Source organism: Myotis myotis, unplaced genomic scaffold (assembly GCF_014108235.1).
Source record: "Myotis myotis isolate mMyoMyo1 unplaced genomic scaffold, mMyoMyo1.p scaffold_m19_p_2, whole genome shotgun sequence".
NCBI classification, from domain to species: Eukaryota; Metazoa; Chordata; class Mammalia; order Chiroptera; family Vespertilionidae; genus Myotis; species Myotis myotis.
In genome coordinates this window covers 36,941,068-36,959,800 of record NW_023416324.1, presented here as the reverse complement: position 1 = coordinate 36,959,800, position 18,733 = coordinate 36,941,068, and the positions used below count along the sequence as shown (strand labels likewise).

Sequence of the window (18,733 nt, the reverse complement as noted above, 5' to 3'; positions counted from 1 at the left end):
GGGCTCAATCCCCAGTAGGTGGTATGCAGGAGGCAGCTGATCAATGATTCTCTCTCATCAGTGAAGTTCCTCTCTCTCTCTCTCTCTCTCTCTCTCTCTCTCTCTCTCTCTCTCTCTCTCTCTTCTTTTCTGAAATCAATAAAAATATTTTTTTAAAAAACAGCTTCCCCTGAGCCTTAGTTTCCTGACCTGTAGAATGGGGTTATTGCACTATTAATGCTGAGCACAAACAGCTAGCAGTGCTTGGGAGTGCTTACTGGTTGCCATAGCACCGCAGAGCACAGAAGAGGGCCATCTGGAAGGGCAAGGGGCTCCTCAGGGTAGAAGGAGAGTCCCAGGCCATGGGGATGGGGAGGGGGGGAGCTGCTTTGACCCTCTGAGATGTAGTGGCCGACAAGCCCCCCTTACTTGGTACCTGTCCAGTGGGAGAGGGCACATGAGCAGGGCCACGACGACCTCGGTCATAAACGAGCTGGCCAGGAGGGAGATGGGCAGCAGGGCCACCTCGCGGGCCCGAGGCTCCTGGATGCGGCTCAGCTGCATGTAGATGGCCTGCATGATTTCCGGGATCTGGAGCACAGCGACGGGCGGCCGTGAGCAGTGGAGGCCCATGGGAAGCAAGGGGAGGCGTGGGGGCAGGGAGATGGAGGAGGAGAGGAGTGACAGGATAGAGTGACAGGAAAGAGAGGGCACACAGGAGAGAAACGGGGAGGGCAGATGCCCGCTCCTTCCCTGAACGTGAGCCCCTTTGTCCTCACTGCCCACCTCCACCCCACACCCCACGGGTGAGTTCTTTCTCGCTCCAAGTTGGGGGCACCTAGAACTCAGCCACGACCACGCCGCTCTGCCTGAGGGATGAGCGGGCCCTAGAGGGGTCTCCCCGCCCAGCCCCTGCTCCCAGGGCCTTACCACCTCCAGCGCCCTGTGCCGGTACCACTCCAGCACTGAGCTGAGCGTCACCTCCGAGGCCAGCTGCATCATCTCCCCCGAGTCTCTCCCCCGAGCCTCTGCCTCTGAGCCGCCTGTCAGCCCTTCCAGGGCGGCTAGCAACAGGTCCTTCACCTGCTGGGGCCCCAGGAAGTCTCCGAACTCCTGAAACAGAGGCGCAGAGATGCAGGCACACACGGACAGACCCCGAATGAGCTGTACACAGATGCACAGATGCGCCAGACGGGCAGAGGTCAGCAGGGAGGAGCTGCAGAACAGGGGTGACGTGGCCCATATGCTGTGGCACAGGTCAGCGCGGCCCATGGGGTCGGGGCAGGCTTCCTGTAAAGGGGACTTGGACCTGGGAAGATGGGAGGGGTGGGGAAGGCATTGGCATGGGCGCTGCCCTCTCCCGCATCCCCGGGAAGGCCCAGGGCAGGGGGCAGCCAGCAGTACCGCGATGACACGCAGAATGTTCTGGCATGGGCTGGCAGGGTTGTAGGGCCCCAAGAACCGCTTGTTGCTCTCATACAGTTCCCTCTTGTTGGTCTCCCTCTTATCTCTGGCTCCTGCAAGAAGAGGGCCTTTTCAGCGTGGCCCAACCACCGCGCCTTTAGAGCATTTTGTTAAACATAGATGGAGGAAGTGCATACATCATAGCACCAGCTTAATACACTTTCAAATGCGCAGCCTAGCCATTAACTGGGCCCAGACCAAGAAACAGAATGTGATAAGCACCCAGAAGCCCCTCTTGTGTCCTTCTCGGTCCGCTCTCCCCTCGGCACCTGGTAACCAGGGTTCTGCCTTCACCCACAGATGGGACAGCCTTGCTGTTGGACTTCTATGAATGGACTCATATGTTAGCCTGGTGTCTGCCTTTCATGCAACATCATGTGGGCGAGATTCGTTGGCACCATTGCAAGCAGTATTGCTTCATTCATCTCAGTGCTGCATGGTTTCCCATGGTGTGAATATACTACAATTTCTGTATCTGTTCCGCTTCTGAGGGACATTTGGGTTGTTTCCAGCTACCATGCATCGTGCTGCTATGAACAGTCCAGTATGTCTAGTCCATGCCTTTTGGTGAATAAATGTACACATTTGTTAGTGGGTGGCTGAAGAGAAATTGCTATGTGTTGGGGCAAGCACAGGTTCAGCTTCAGGGGATGCTGACAGTTCTCCACAGCGGAGACCATGTGCTCCCACCCACAGTGCACGGCAGTTCCCGTGGCTTCGTGTCTCACCAGCATGTGTATTGTCTGTATGTTTCATTTTTGTCATTCCGGTGGGGGTGTGGCAATACCTCTTTTAATTGACAATGGCCCTACCCCTGGCATTCCCAACCCCCCTTTTCTGCCTTTTTTTCTTTAGGATTTCTCATCATCTAACTTACTATATGCTTTTATTTTATTGTCTCCTGACAACAAGGAGGCAAGCTCAACTGGGGGGATTCTTTAATTCATTAATTTTACATTTGTCTTCACTGCTGTGTCCCAGGGCCTAGAACAGTCTCTGGCACATGATGGCTCTGTTTTTTCTACTGAAGGAAACACATTTCAGGTGCATTTTCTGAGCCCTTACTGTGGCTTGGCCTGGATCCTACCTGGATCCCCCAGCATAGGCAAGACATGGGCATAGGAAAGGTCTGTCAGGATGGAGGGACCACATGGACCACATGTGTGGGTTGTATGTAAGGGAAGGAGCTTGAGACCTAGAATCAGGCACACGCAGGTTCATATCCCAGCTTGGCTGCTTCCTACAGGGGGGAGGAGCGTGGACAAACCACTTTGCTCCTGGAGAATCTAACAGAGTGGGTTTGGCCTCGGGTTGCCAGATAAAATACAGGCTACCCAGTTAAATGTGAATTTCAGGTAAACAAATAATTTTTAGTGAAAGTATATCTCAAATATATATTTAATCAAATTATTCATTGTTTATCTGAAACTCACAGCTAAGTGGGTGTCCTATCCTTTCGTTTGCTAACTCTAGCAATGCTGTACTAACTTGGTCTACCCTATTCCTGCCCCTAAGGCTAATGATGAATGTGACTTATACCACTTTCACCCACCACTCAGGAGGTCTGAGTGGTTCCTGGGCAGCAGGGGACATTGCCTAGGGGCCAAATATTTGTCCCAAATGCTAGAGGTCAAGAAAAGCAGACACCAGACAGATCCCAAAAGGCTGAAACTGATCATCCGTGTAGGCATGGGGAAAACAAAACTATTTGACAAATGTCTAGGTGTGGTACTGAGCTGGTCTCTTTACATATATGATCTCGTTTAAGCTTTCAAAAATCTTGCGAGTTATATCCTATTGCACCCTTTTTTACGGGTGAGGAAATCTAGGCCGGAGGTCACACAGCTAGGAAGGGCTAGAGCTGATCTTGTACCACAGTCACTCTGCCTCCAGAGCCAGGGAAATTTAAACTGTAAGCCCAGGTCCCTTGGCTTGGGGCGATGTTGGGCCTATGGCAAAAAGAAGGATGCAAGGAACAGGTGATACTGTGCACCTCTAGTTGCAGTGCCATCTGGGCACCTGTGCCAGCCCACACCGCATCACCAGCTCCCTGAAGCTGAATCCAGGGATGTTCTCCGCCAACAGATTTTAACCACTCCTGATCCTAAGATAAAATCTGTATTCCGTTCATTCAATAAATAGTCACTAAGCACCCACCATGTGCCAGCCCATGGCTAGCCCTTGGGGATTCGGTGGTGAACCAGACACAGCCTTGCCCTGCCCTCATGTGGGGTTATAGTCTAGTCTAGTGGGAAAGACGGACCAGGAGACAAGATATTCGGGCTACCATGCCTGAGTATATACGTGAGGATATGCATCTTGGGAACGTGAAAACGAGTCGCCATTTAAACTCGGGAGGATGAGGAAAAGCTTAGATAGAAGGATTGCTTAAATCAAAACAGGCTTGTGTGTGCCTTTGTCCCCTGGTCCCGTGGGGACTGTGTTTGTGCCTCTGCAGACCCCATCAGACCCTTTGCTGGTCTCCACGATCTCCCACCAGCGCCTCGTAGCTAACGCTCCAGGCAAGTCCCTGGCCATGCGCCTGCGCAGAAACCTTGCTTCGGAGGTGCTCCAGGCTTACGTTTCTGGAGCTCCAGGATGGTGTAGAGGACGGCGATGCCATCCAAAGCCTCCCGGCCTATGTCCTCCTCAGGGTCCCCGATGCGAAGGATGAGTCTCCCCAGCAGAAGCCCCAGCGCAGGGAATCCCGAAGACACCTGTTTGCGTTATAATCTTAGGGACTGAGTCTGATAGGTTCAACAGTGCTATACAGCACATGGTGAACGGGGCTGGGATACCTGCCCTGATAGCACAGCCCTCTGAGGCTGGTAAGAGTCACCTGGGAATCTCTGGACAGATGCACAGGCACCCTCAGAGCTGGGAAGAGTCTCCCCAGAAGTGGCCCCCTGCCTCCCAGGGGACACTCACAAAGAAAGGCAGGGTGAGAAGCGTATGGTTCAACAAAGAGACATTGCTGTTCACAGCTCGAGCTCGCTCATGGGCCTTTCCAGAGTTCATCCAGGGCCCCAGGGGCTGTGAGGACGAGGGCAAGACTCAGCGCTACAGGCCGGCTGCCAGCCTCCATTGACCAGCTTCCGGGGAGGGCAGAAAGACCACTCCTGCCCTAGCCTCAGTGGATAGAGCGTTGACCTGAGGACTGAAGAGTCCCAGTGCAATTCCCGTCAAGGGTGCGTACCTCGGTTGCAGACTACTCCCCAGCCCAGGCCCTGGTTGGGGCACATGCAGGAGGCAACCAATTGATGTGTTTCTCTCACACTGATATTTCTCTCTATCTTTCCCTCTCCTTCCACTCTCTCTAAAAATCAATGGGAAAATAGTCTCAAGTGAGGATTAAAAAGAAAGAAAGATCGCTCCCCACAGTTCTCCTCTTCTTAAAGCTTAGGGACTCATGGGGTCCAGAAGCTGAGAATGAAGCTGGAAGACCAATGAGGAGAGAGATGAAAGATGGAGAGTCATGAGGATAAAAGAGAAAGACAGGGGCAATAATAGAGACAGCAGGAGTATGAGAGATAGGGAGAGGGTGGAGGGGCAGGCATCTGGGACAGGGCTGTAAAAGACAGGGAGGCAGAACATTGGCACAAGATGACATCCGGAAGTCAAATCACTCCTTCTGGATCTAGCCCCCCGGCCCCCACGCTCCCCCTCCTGAGCCAATTCTGCTTCCTCCTCCACCCTTCCTCTCCCCCCTCCCCACACCTCCAAAATGCTCTTCAGCCCAGCAGGAGTGGGGTCCTCAACAAAGAGAGCGTTGAGCAGTGTCTGCAGGGCATCCAGGGTCTGGCGGTAGAGGACCTGTGGACAGGGGGAGGACCAAGCCACTCGGAACCCCTGCAGCCGACCCTAGCCCCGGGCAACCCCTGTGTGTGGGCCCTGGAAGGCTGCTTTCTGGTCCCTCCTCCGAGACTAACTTGATGTATGATATTGGACACATTCCTTCCCCTCCATGGGTACAGTTTTCTTATCAACTAATTGATAATTATTATCCATTCACTTCTTACCTTAAAGGGGGAGAAAGCAGAGACCCCACATTTACTGAGAATCTACTATAGGTCAGGTAAGCAACAAAGGAGGGGTGGGTGGGAAAATGCTCTAGAGCTTAAGAGCTAGATACACTTTATTATTGTCTCTGATTCTTCTTTTAATTGCTATTCCTAGACCTAAATTGATTTTCTAAGTTGCCCCTCCAGGGGCCATCTCTACCCTGCCCAGGCTCCTCCTCTGTCAGCCGCACCACAGCCCTGGAATTGTTTTAGGAAGTGTGTGCATTATGCATGCACAAGGCCGAGCAGTGGATTCCAGCCATGCTGGGAAGGCCCTCTCTCCCCTGTCTTCCCTTGTCCTGCCAAGTCACCATGTCTGTCTCTCATGTTGTCACTGTTGAGGGTTACAAGGCAACCACCAAGCAAACCTCACTCACCAACTTCCCTCTCATCTGCAACCTATCACTGTGCAGTGCTGACCTCTGCTGGCTAGGGCTGGTACTACAAAGGGGACTGCTCTCTTCCCCCTCCCCACCCATCCCCCCAACCCCCCAATGAGCCACCCTTCCTTTAGGTCTCCTCTGGAACCCAGAGCCCGCCGACAGCCACCTGGTCTGGCGCCCACAGCTCTCTTGCCTTGCTTCCCAGCACTCTAGCCTGGCCCTCTGGGCTCCAGCCACACTGCCAGTGTCACCCTCGCAGACACCATGTTCTCTCCGTCCTCAGGCCTCTGCACAGGCTGTTCCCTCTGCCTGGTGTGCCTTTCTTTCTGCCAGCCCCACCCCCTTCTGCTAATTAGCTCTTCTTTAACCTCAGCTCCAGCACCATGACCCCTGACCCCATCCTGGGCTCTTATAGCACCAAGTACTTCTTGCTTGCAACATTTGCCGGTGTTGTAATTTTGCGTTAATTTTAAGATTCCCTGATCATGTCTATCTCCTCCTGCCCTTGCCCCTACTGAATCTCACCCCTGCACTTCAGGAGTAGGCCCTCGGTTAATATTTGATGAACGAAAGGATGAATGAATGTGCCTTTCCCTGAGCTGAAACACCTTTCCCTTAACTTCCCCCACTGACCCTACACCCTACACTGAGGGTCACCTCTGCCCACTCCTCCTAGGACAGGCCTGCAGAGGCTTAAGACGCTCGTGTGAATGAGCTCCTGGAGGTTCTACTTCTCCAGGCCTCAGCCCAGTCTTTCTTCATCATGGCCCAGTCCTCAGCCCTCCTCCTCTCAATCCTGGCCACATCCCTCTCGCAGGGCAGGGCCGGGCCCAGAAGCGGACAGAACACTCCAGAGGAGGCGCTGATCCCCATTCCAAAGATTCATTCATTCACCAAACATCCCTCAGGCCAAGAGAGGGTCAGCAAACTGCCCGAGGCCCCGAGGCCTGAGCAGGAGGGTGGACTTCCCCATCCCCTGGAATGTGCCTCACTCTGAGGGCCCTGGGCAGCCGCGGGGCCTGCTGGGGAGGGCCCTGCTCACCTGTATGCTCTCAGCCTTGGCCTCATCTTTCTCCTGCATGGCCTGCACAGAGGGCAGGGAGAACACACTCCTCACGCACGTGTTCACCAGCTCGGACCGCTCCCGGGCACCCAGGGCCGGCTGGGTGTGGCTGGTGCAGAGACAGAAAGCAAAGGCGTGGATGAGGGGGGCCCTGTGGCCGGAGGCTGGGGCTGTGCATGCAGAGCTGGGATGATGGAGGTTTAGGGGTGGGCCTGAGAGTCAGACCCACAAAGGGGGAGAGGAGGTGGGGGAGGAGGGACTGGGCAAGGGAAGAGGAGAAGGCATGGGGGTGGGGTTGGGGCACAGCAGGGAGGCCCCAAAGGAGAGAGGCAGAGCCCATGGGAAGAAGGACATGGGGTTGGGGAGGGGGTGTGGGCACCTCAGCTGCGTCAGGATCTCCATGGCCTCCTGACGGACGGAGCTGGAGAGGGAATCCAGCGGCTCCTCCTGGATCTGCCTCTGGACAGGGGACCACAGTTGGGCCAATGAGGGGGGCAGGCCGCTGCAGACCACAGGGCCATGACCACCCTCCTTACAAGGAGCGGGCGGCAGAGCCCCTCGTCTGGGCAGAACTCCCCGCCTCCACTCCCATAGGCCTCCAGTGAGGGGAGCCTGCTCGCTGCCCAAACCTGCCCTGAGTGCTCAGTTCAACGCCACCAAGAACACCCCCGCTCTAACCAGCTGCACCCAGAAATCCGCTTAGCCACAGCATGGGGGCTCAGCAAGAACCGTTTCTGAAGCCTCATCGTGGGGAGGAATATTTAAATCATGGACTGGCCCAAAGCAAAAACACAGCGAAGGGCTCCTGAAAGAAATCCAGTTGGATTCCTTTAAAGATGGTCTAATGACATCTCACTTTTGATCTGGTACCTGCACACAATAGGTGCGCAATTCATGCTAGTTAAACAGAGGTATCAAGGGCAAGGATGCTTCCTCTCTTTAAGGGACCCAAAGCTAAATACAATTTTGGAAACCCAGCCCATTCTGTGGATAACTGAGAAGTGATTATATTTTGCAAAATACAAGGAAATTCCCTCCCCACCAGGAGGAATTGCTGGTATTAAATAACTGCTCCCGGGTGTATAATGCTTTCCAGGGAGCTAACCATTGGCTTGTGTCCTCCCAACAAGCAGTGACTCGGGTATTATCAGGATGAGAAGAGTGAGGCTCGGAGAAGGGGAATGACTTGCCTGAGCTCCCCGATAGCCAGAGGACAGCTAGAGGTGGAGCTGGGACTCAAGTCCAAGTTCCTGCCTCCTCATCTGTCCTCTCACCACCTCAGCCCCCATCTCATCAGCAGGTGGACTCAGGACTTCCGCTCCCTCCCCACCCCAAAGCCACAGATCGGATTCGGCTCCCACACCATCATCTTCTTCATCATGGTCTTCTTCTCTCCGTCACCTTCTGGCACATCCTGGCTCTTCTGGAGGGTGATGACATTCTCGACCTCGGGGGGGCAGCAGAGGGCAAAGCCGCAGGGTGAGCCCCACACTGAGCCAGCTTTCAGGGGCTGTCCCTACCCCTGCATCAGCCGCCAGCCACCTGCAGGCATGCCAGCCGCTCCTCCCCAGCTACCAGCCTCCAGCCAGCGTCACTCGAGAGAAATGAGAAACCACAAGGGGAACTCCTGGGGGGCAGGGTGAGACTTGAGAAGGTGACAGCAGGAGGGTGTGGATAGTCCTTGAAGAACAACATTTGGGGGAGGACAGATATGAGCAACTGCTAAACTCTCCCCCTGACCAGTCAACTAAGGGAGAAGAGGTCGCAGCTGGGGGGGCAGACAGGGTCCCAATATCTCAAGCTGAAATCTCACCATGAGCAATACCTCTTTTTTTTTTTTTTTTTTTTTTTTAATGATACACAAAGTGTAGGGTGAATTTCTAACCAGATTTTTTTTTAAATATATTTTGTTGATTTTTCACAGAGAGGAAGGGAGAGAGATAGAGAGAGTTAGAAACATCGATGAGAGAGAAACATCGATCAGCTGCCTCTTGCACACCCTCCACCGGGGATGTGCCCGCAACCCAGGTACATGCCCTTGACCGGAATCGAACCCGGGACCTCTCAGTCCGCAGGCCGACGCTCTATCCACTGAGCCAAACCGGTTTCGGCAGCAATACCTCTTTTTATAAAATGTGCTTTTATTTATTTCAAAGAGAGAGTGAGAGAAACATCTGTGAGAGAGAAACGTTCATCAACTGCCTCCTGCATGTCCCCTACTGGAGCCTGCAACCCAGGCATGTGCCCTGACCAGGAACTCGTTGCATCCAATGCAACCTCCTGATGCATTAATTAGCAGTTCTCAACCTGTGGGTCGCGACCGCTTTGGTGGTCGAACGACCCTTTCACAGGGGTCGCCTAAGACCATCCTGCATATCAGATATTTACATTACGATTCATAACAGTAGCAACATTACAGTTATGAAGTAGCAACGAAAATAATTTTGTGGTTGGGTCACAACATGAGGAACTGTATTTAAAGGGCCAGAAGTTTGAAAACCACTGCTAGATGATGCTCAACTAACTGAGCCACACAGGGGCAGTAATACCTCTTAAGGGCCTCTGCTATCTACCTTCTTAAGGCACATCCTAGTCAAATTAAGGTATTCTGCTACCTGAGAGAGGGAATACATTAACCAATGTCCAATTAATCTATTCATTCTCCTTATCTTAAAGCAGAAGCAGAAAGAAAACATGAAATAAAGTAACTTCGTATAATAAAGAAAGCAAAACAAAGTAATCAGATGGGCAGTGTGGTGGGTTAAAGATCCCACACGTTCTTTCCCACTCCTACCAACAGGACAGATGGCCCTTGAATCTGGGTTCATCTCACCACTTGTTTGGACCATAGAATGCTGTGCAGTTCCTGGCCTAACCCTTAAAGGAACTGGCAACTCTTCCCCTCTGGAACCCAGCTGCCATGGAATGATGACACCATGTGGAGAGAGACGCTGGAATATGGGGTCATTTGGATGCTCCAACCCCCCTCCCCGGGTGATCTCAGTCTACACCACGCATGGTGGAAGAACCACCTGCTGAGCCAAGTCAAATTTTAGAATCATGAGACATTGGGCCCTTTCCATCCTTCCCCAGCTGCCAGAGTGAACTTTTAAACCACTAAGTTTTGGGGTGGTTTGTTATACAGAGGTTGATAACTTCAAGTGCAAAAGTGATGGGAGAGAGATGGCTCGTTCAGACTGAACAGTCAAGGAAGGCCTCTCAGAGGAGATAATATTTGAGCCGAGTCCTGAATGACAAGAGATAGCCATGTGAAGAACTAGAAGGAGGGTCTACCTGTCTCCCCAAACTAGAATGTCACTTCACTATTGGATCTCTGGTGCCTGAAACAGTGCCTAGCACGTAGTAGGAACTCGATTAAATGTGCTGAGTGGTCGCAGTAATAAACCCTTTCCGTGCAGGGACTGTGCTCAGGGCTGTGCATACATTATGTAACACTAGGGGCCCGGTGCACAGATTCGTGCACTGGTGGGGTCCTTGGCCTGGCCTGTGGGGATCAGGCCGAAAGCGGCTCTCCGACATCCCCTGAGGGGTCCCAGATTGCAAGAGGGCAGTTCTCAGGTGACACACCCCAGAATTGGGCTCCCTCCTCTCTGTGGCATCACCCGAGAACCACAGCTGCCAAGTCACTACAGCTTGGCAGCTCCTGCGTTGAGCGCTGCCCCCTGGTGGCAGCTACCAGTCGGACGGCCAGATGGTCGCTTAGGCTTTTAGACAGATAAAGAGATAGACCTCACTTCGGCTTTATTATGCCTCTCTTATAGGTAGAAGAACCTTCCTGGCAGAAGTAACAAATGCAAAGGCCCTCAGGTAAGAATGGGTTGGCATGTGTGAGAAACAGAAAAAGGTAGTGTGGCCAGAGCAAGGTGGACAACTAGAAGGGTATCGTGGGATAAGGACGGATGCTCCCCAAATGCAAGACCTCTTCTTAGTCCTGCCACCACCTCCCCACCCCCACCCTCACCCTGCATTGCCTCAGAGACGGGAGCTGGCCTCGAAGCTGCCAGGGGGCAGGCCTCCCTCCTAGGAATCCTGGCCTGGATGGATCCCCAACCTCCAGACTGTCCATCAACCTGTCTTTCCCACACTCTGTGTGTCATACGCATGTCCACCAGCCTGTCCAGTCTGCCCCACTGGCCTTCACCAAGTGCTGCAGACACTGGCTTTCTCTGGCCACCTGAGGCCTGCTTCAAGGCCAAGACCTGTGTCCGGCCTGTGTGCAGCCTTTCTGTCTCCTTTAGAGACCCTCTCACAATTCATTCAGTTGCTTAGATATCTTACTGAGCACCTATGGTGCGCCAGGCAGTGCCCTGGGTGCTGGGAAAACAGATGTGAATAAGACAGACAGAAATTGCCGATTCACAGGGGAAACGTTATAGTGGGAGAGACAAACAAGAAAGAAGATGAAGAAGTAAAGCACACGGTGCATCAGATGGTGATGAGCACCATGGAGAAAAGAGGAGCTGGGGGAGAAACAGGGAGTGTCAGGCTGGGGCTGGGGGGGGGGGGGGGGAGGGGGCATCCCAGGAAGTCCACTGCTGGCTGGGCAGGAAGCATACCAGAGTCATTTTGTTGTCATCCTCTCTCTTCCCTGGTGCGTTCATCAGGCATGAGGTCTCGTCACTGAAGGTTCCTGCATGTCATCATTTCAATAGAAGAGAAGAGGGGAGAAAGATACAGTATACCTGGGGTGCCATAGTCCCATCTCTCCTCCCCACTGGGCTACTCCAATCCTGACTCCCCCAGCAGCCAGACTGGCTCCCTTCCCTAAAACCGTCGGTGGCACCTCATTTCACTGAGCATCCTTGTCAGGGCCCTGCAGGGCAGCCTCCCTCCCTGTCCGGGCCCTGCCCCCACACTCTCCCCTCACTCACCATGCTCTGGCCACACTGGCCACAGGCTTTCAGACCCAGACACACTTCCTCCCAGGGGCCTTTGCACAGGCATCTTCCTCTGCCTGGGCCAACCCACTGCCACGCCCCCTCGCCCAGGTCTCGTGCTGCCCTTCGGGTCTAAGCTTGCTTGTCACTTCTCCAAGAGGCTTCCCTTAACCTTCAGGCGAACAGGGGCCCCACTGTGACCCTCTTGTGCACCAGCGTACTCTCTTTTCAACCATCATCACATTTTGTAATTAAACTCTTATCTGTTGTAGTAGATACCTGCTGTTTTGTCAGCCCCAGACTTCCTCCTCCTCCTTTTGGTGACAGAGTTCCTGTCTTCCCTGTGGGTTACCCATTCCATGAGGCTAGGTGAAGCGGAATTCTTCAAGCCCCACCCATCACCCCTCTTCACATAGGAGTGGGTCTGCAACCCAAGCGTGGCCAATAGAGTCCCGTGCCCTCAGCCACAGGGGTTTGTCCAAGGATGGGCTCCTGGGTGAGCAAGGCAATGGAGCTCTTTATTTAAGAGAGTGTATCTCCTTCTGATGAGCCTGGAACTTCAGGGCCATCTTGGCTACCAGAGGCTGCTGGAAGATGGAGCCAATAGGGAACACAGAGGTATCCCAATAGCAGTGAAAACAGCTAACACCAAGGATACCATTCTCCACTAAAAGGGACAAGGCTCCTTGGAGAAATGGCTGACTCTAGGCGTTGGGCAGAGAAAGTATAAGACCAGCCAGAAACCAAGAAAGAGACATCTTATACTGGAAATAAGGAAGGGAGCTCACAGAACAACGGGGATCTGTCACCGGGACACAAAAGCTTGCTGGAAGGGAGTCCACTGGTCAAATTGGGGGAAGTTTGAGTATCACAATAAGTCATGGCAGCAACAGATGACGTAGTCCATTGAATAAACTAGGAATCCACGACTCTACATTGATGTAAATAAGTAAATGAGTAAATTGAAAGTCTGATGGGGATATTTACACTGTTTCAGAGTAGCTCCCCACATGATGTTTATGACAAAGGGGTAAACAGTGACTTTACGGAGGAGAACCTTGGCAGCCACCATCTCACTCAAGTGATTGACATAACCATCATCAGTAATGGAGCAAGTCAAAAGCACGCACCACCATTGCATAGCAGGCAATGCGAGAAAGCCAGCACCACTCCTGTGCTTTTCCTGCCAGGCGTGCATGGCGGGGCATGATCATGAGGAAACAGACAAACCCAAACTAAGGCACAACTTACAGAACAGCTGGCCCGTAATCGGCAACGTCAGGAGATCACCATCGCCTGGCTCCCCTTGACGACCTCGCAGGCCCTGCAGCCGTGGCCAGCAAGGGCTTGCCCGGCCTGAAGCAGCGAGTGGAAGGGGTTGCCCAGGATGCCACCACGGACCAGTGACTGAATCTAGCCAGGAACCCATCGACAAGACTGCTAACCAAGCCTCTGAGACTTTCTCAGGTTTGTTTGTGTGTGTTTTTTTTGTTTTGTTTTGTTTTGTTTTGGGGGGGGAGGGGCGGTGGATGAGGCCTCCTGAAATGACAAAAGGGATCAATGGATGACTCCCCTCCAAGCACTGAGCTCGGATCAGCTGCTGCCCCCTTGGCCGGATGCCTCATATTCAAAATAAAAAGAAAAGAACAAGAAAGTCAAGGAAAGGCTAAGGACTGAAGAAACAAAACAGACGAGACAAAAAGGCGCAATGAGTGAGTTGGAGCTGATCTCCTTTTCCAGAAAAACATTCCTGAGACAGTCAGTGACATCAGAGTGGGGTCTGGGAATGAAATGTGACCCGTGTATGAATACTGATTTCATGATTTTGATGGTTACCTTTTGTCCTCTTTTGTAAGAAATAAAAACTAAAATTCAGGGGTGATGGGGCATCATTTGGCAACTTATCCAATCATTCACAAGTTTTATATGGTGCTTTCAACTTTTCTGCAAGTTTTTATTGTTTTAGATTTTTTAAAAAGAATGAAAGGAACTAGAGGCATTTTTCAGAAACAAATGACCAAGTTCATCACCAGCAGAATCACTAAAGGAAAGTCTAAAGGACATACTTCAGGCTCAAGGAAATCAATGGCAGAGGGAAGGTCTGAGATGCAATAAGCATGAAGGCAAATAAAGAGGCTCATATTGGGGTTAATATAAGAACATTAACTACATAAAATAATATGTATAGGGTTAAGAAAGAATGAATATGCATCACCAGGATGACATATAAATTGGAAGGAGGGATGAAACAGGGTTAAAGTGTTCCAATCACAGAAGACCACATCCTATATAATAAAAAGGTAATATGCAAATTGACCCTAACAGCAGAATGACTGGGAATGTCTGGTTACTATGACACACACTGACCACCAGGGGCCAGACGCTCAATGCAGGAGCTGCCCCCTGGTGGTCAGTGTGCTCCCACAGAGGGAGCTCTGCTCAGCCACAAGCCAGGCTGACTGCTGCTAGTACAGAGGTGGTGGTGGGAGCCTCTCCCGCCTCCTCAGCAGCGCTAAGGATGTCTGACTGCAGCTTAGGCCTGCTCCCTGCTGGCAAGCGGACATCCCCTGAGGGCTCCTGGGCTACCAGAGGGATGTCTGATTGCCAGCTTAGGCCCAATCCCCCAGGGAGCAGGCCTAAGCCAGCAGATGGTCATCCCCTGAGGGGTCCAAGACTGCGAGAGGGCACAGGCCGGGCTGAGGGACCCCCCTCCCCCCCAAGTGCACAAATTTTTGTGCACCGGGCCTCTAGTATTTATATAAAATGCCAAGCAGGCAAATCTCTACAGACAGAGAGTAGAATAGTAGGTTCCCAGAGCTGAAGGGCATGGGTTGGTGGTGATACCTAAATTAGGTTTGGGGTTTCTTTGGGGGGTGATGAAAATGTTCTAAAATTGATTATGGTGATGATTGCACAATTCTGTGTATATTTTAATAACATTAAATTGTACACTTAAAGTGGGTAAATTTTAAGATATGTAAATTATATCTCAAGCTGGGGTTTTTTTAAAATTCAACATGCAAAAACAAAATTTCTCTACATCATTAGCATCATCAGTACAAAATAAGAATTGTATTAGAAAATAAGATATGATTCATAATAGCAATAAAAACAATAAAATACCTAGGAATTAGCCTATTAAAAAGTGCAATAGGCCTTGGCCAGTGTGGTTCAGAGGTTAGAGCGTCAGCCCATGCACTGAAGGGTCTCAGGTTTGATTTCCGGTCAAGGGCACATACCTGGGTTTCAGGCTCCATCCCCACACTGGTAGGAGCGCATGTGGGAGATAACCAATTGATGTGTCTCACATCAATGTTTCTCTCTCCCTCTCCCTCCTTTCCACTCTCTCTAAAAAAGCAATGGGAAAATATCCTCGAGTGAGGATTAACAACACAAAACAAAACAGCAATACATTTTGATAGAGAGTTTTTGTTAATTCTAGTAAAGGATATCCTATCTAATAAAAGGCTAATATGCAAAATGACTGAACTGTGGAATGACCGGTTGCTATGATGTGCACTAACCACCAGGGGAAATACACTCAATGCAGGAGCTGCCCCCTGGTGGTCAGTGCACTCCCACATCGGGAGCGCCACTCAGCCAGAAGCTGGGCTCATAGCTGGCAAGCATAGCAGCAGTGGCGGGAGCCTCTCCTGCCTCCCCAGCAGCACTAAAGATGTCTGACTGCCAGCTTAGGCCCGCTCCCCTAAGCCATCAGTCAGACATCCCCCAAGGGCTCCTAAACTGTGAGAGGGTGCAGGCCAGGCTGAGGGACACCCCCCCCCGAGTGCACAAATTTTGTGCACCGGGCCTCTAGTATCCTATATAAAGGAAAACTTTGATAGATAAATTAATAGCATTCCAAAAAAAATGATAGAAAATTTTTTGAGGACCTAGGCCTAGACAAAAATATTCTAAAATGTGTATGGAAGAATGAGGGCTTACTAACAGACTCCAGGGCACGGTTTGGGTGCTGTTGTCCTCAGACTAGTTTTAAGAACTTTTAAGAGGGATTCTTACCCTACCAGATATGAATACATATTTACAAAGCCATGGTAAATTTTTTTCATTGCAATATGGTATTGGTCCATGAACAAACAAAACTATTTGGGGGTATAAATAAATGAAAGGAAATCTTTACAACATCAAAAACTGTTAGGAGATTAATTTACAGAACACTGGCATGTCAGAGTGAGCGCTGGTTCCAGGTAGAACCCCAAGGCTTTGCTCAGGGAGGAACCTCAAAAATCAATAGAGATGAGCTAAGCCTGCCTACTCCACGGGTCAAATGTTGACCTGAACAAAGAAAAGGAAAAAAAAAATGTTGACCCGAACAGCCAGGTCTGAAATTTATCAAGAAAGAAAGACGCATACATTTGGAAAGGAAGATAAAGTTAGTCAACTTGTAATTTGGACATAATAAAAGTATTATCCTATGGAGATTATTAAAGTTAAGGATACTGAAGTTCGGAGAGATTGAGTAGCTTGTCCCAAGTCGCCCAACAAGCAGAAGCTGAGCACTGGGTCTCTTGGGCATAATGAATATGTTGCATGTTATCCACTGAATGCCGTTCCCTTCCTCTCCCTCTCCCCCCTCCCGCCCCACAAGTCTGAATACAAGGTTCTCCCAGGACAGTGCCTGCTCTCAGGCTGTCGCCCTGGCCATACTCACGCTCAGGGATGCTGTGGAAGGCTGCAGTGCCCTTGTCTGCCGTGTTGCAGGTGGGGAACACCAGCGGGAACCGGCTCATCTCGGCGTTGGCCATCTCGCTCCAGCTCTGGCTTTCCTCCAGGGGCACGGTGCGGATGGTGTTGTCCTCAGAATCATCCTGCTGGCTGCTCAGGGTCAGGGTGGACGTATCGCTAAAGATGAGGCTAGAGCTCAGACTCAGGGTCTCCTTGGAGCCCATTATCAAGGTCATGCACGAGGTTGGAGAAAGGACCGAGTTGGGCCTATGGGTGCTGGAGCGCAGGCTGATATCATCCTGGAAGCCAGGAATCAGGGCCAAGCAGGAGGCCTGAGTGACGGTCATGTTCAAATCAGACCTGGAATTGCTATTTAAAGCCACATTGATGTTTCCCTTGGAACTCGTGTTCCAGGCTGCACCAAAGGATCCTTTTGAAACAGACCCAGAAATGTCCTGGGAAACCAACTTGATGGTCTCGTTGGTGTTTGGGCTGAGGGTCCCACAGGAACCTGGAGCCCCTTTCAGGTCCAGCTTGGAGATGGTTCTTGAGCCCACACTGAGCAGGTGATTGGAAGGGGAATCCGTTGAGCCTGAGGCTGGGATAAGGAGCGCTTTGGAGCATGGCCTGGAGAGGCAGTGGCCCAGAACGAGGGCTTCTCTTGAAAAGGTCCTTAAAAATGGGTTGGATTCAGACCTGGAAGGATTGGAGTTATTCTGACCCAACTCAAAAGCCTTGCTTGAGTGGGGATTGAAGGCCTCCTCAGACTTCAGCCCAGAGTGGTTGTCCGAGCTCGGACCCTGGGCCTCAGCAGAGTCAGGGCTCGGAATGAGCGGTGAGGCTGGATGTAGGGCCCCCTGTGAGTTGGGCCTCGAGATGTGATTCAGCTCCAGGCCCAGGGCCTCGCCGGAGGGGGAAGGGGTGGTCTGGAGGGCGGCTGGAGCCACGGCCCCGCTCTCATCAGGACTGGGGGTGCTATCAGACACGAGGCCAGGGGCCTCCTCGGAGACAGGACTCAGAATTGGATGAAGGTCTGGGACAAGAGCCAAGCCAGGACTCGGGGGGACATTCAGGGCAGGAACAAGGTCTGTGTCTGGGTTTGGCCCAGAGATGGTGTCAGAGCCTAAACCTGGGGCCCCAGTGGAGTTGAAACTGGGTGTCTTCTTTGGGTCTTCACAGAGGACCAGACTAGCCCTCTGACTCAGAGCCATGCCTGTCTAGAGGTCTGTCAATGCCACTGTCCCTTCTCTCTGACAGCTGACTGTTGAGCTCCCCGCAGTGTTCCTGAGAGAGAAGGCAAATTCAGCCAAGCCTCACCTGTTACAATCTTTCCAAGGACCCCTGCTCTCTTTAAAATGAGGCCCCTGTGTCACTTACAATGTTCTCCATGACCACGCCCAGCCCACCTTTCCAGCCCCAACCTCCACGACTAAATATTCAGTGCACTTTATTCCAATGACTCAATTAGTGGTCTCGCCCCTGCCAGACCTGAACTCCACTTGGGCAAGAACCATGCATATCTTAGTCCCTGGGGCATCCCCAGCACCTAGCACTGTGCCAAGTGCACGGTAGGAAGTCCACAAATACAGACAGATGAGGAACCTCTCCCGCCTGAGGGAGAAAAAGGGGAGGAGGAGCACCTTATTGGTCACACTGCTCCCAGCCAACCCCCAACTTGCTAAAACTACTCTGCAAATGGCTATGGCCCAAGGTTCCCACAGCAGCCTTGGCAGAGCTGCCTGCTCCCGCTAAAAGTTTGCCTGTTCCGAGTGGGGCAGGCTACATAGAAGAGACCCTGAGATCATCGTCAAAAGCACAGCCTTGCCTCAACCCAGCAGTCTGACTGCGGGGCCAACTCCCTAATTCCCCCCCACCCCACTCCACCCCCTCCCCTAGACACAGCTCACCTGCATGCATGGTGTTCTTAGGCAGGAGTGGGCCCCTGGGAGGAGACACAGAAGGAGATCAAGTCAGGTGAAGAGTGGCTTTTTCAATACTTACTGAGCAAAGCCTACAAGGCAGGCACACACACACACAGAGTCCCAGAAGTTAGACATTGTTGCTGCATTATACACTTGAAGTGGCGGCCAAGGGGAGGAAGGTCACTCACCCCAATGACCCTCAGGGCAGCCAAGACCATCTGTTTATGCCGCCCGTCTGCCTACCCCCATCCCTTCCCGTTGTCTTCAGGACAGCACC

The 18,733-nt window shown here is 52.0% G+C and overlaps 1 protein-coding gene across 1 annotated transcript in view; it reads right to left on the bottom strand.

Moving 5' to 3' along the window:
- The window catches only part of MROH7 (maestro heat like repeat family member 7), a 37,539-nt gene extending 19,724 nt beyond the window's left edge, over window positions 1-17,815 (bottom strand). Inside the window, exons 1-11 of the mRNA XM_036353061.1 lie at window positions 16,521-17,815; window positions 11,528-11,601; window positions 8,314-8,397; window positions 7,330-7,409; window positions 6,930-7,059; window positions 5,161-5,256; window positions 4,372-4,476; window positions 4,025-4,160; window positions 1,384-1,496; window positions 910-1,092; window positions 416-570 (exon numbers count right to left, since the gene is read on the bottom strand). Of these exons, the coding sequence (XP_036208954.1) occupies window positions 416-570; window positions 910-1,092; window positions 1,384-1,496; window positions 4,025-4,160; window positions 4,372-4,476; window positions 5,161-5,256; window positions 6,930-7,059; window positions 7,330-7,409; window positions 8,314-8,397; window positions 11,528-11,601; window positions 16,521-17,745 (2,381 nt within the window). The 5' untranslated portion in view covers window positions 17,746-17,815. The remainder of the gene's footprint in view (window positions 1-415; window positions 571-909; window positions 1,093-1,383; window positions 1,497-4,024; window positions 4,161-4,371; window positions 4,477-5,160; window positions 5,257-6,929; window positions 7,060-7,329; window positions 7,410-8,313; window positions 8,398-11,527; window positions 11,602-16,520) is intronic.
- Window positions 17,816-18,733: the final 918 nt, after the last annotated feature.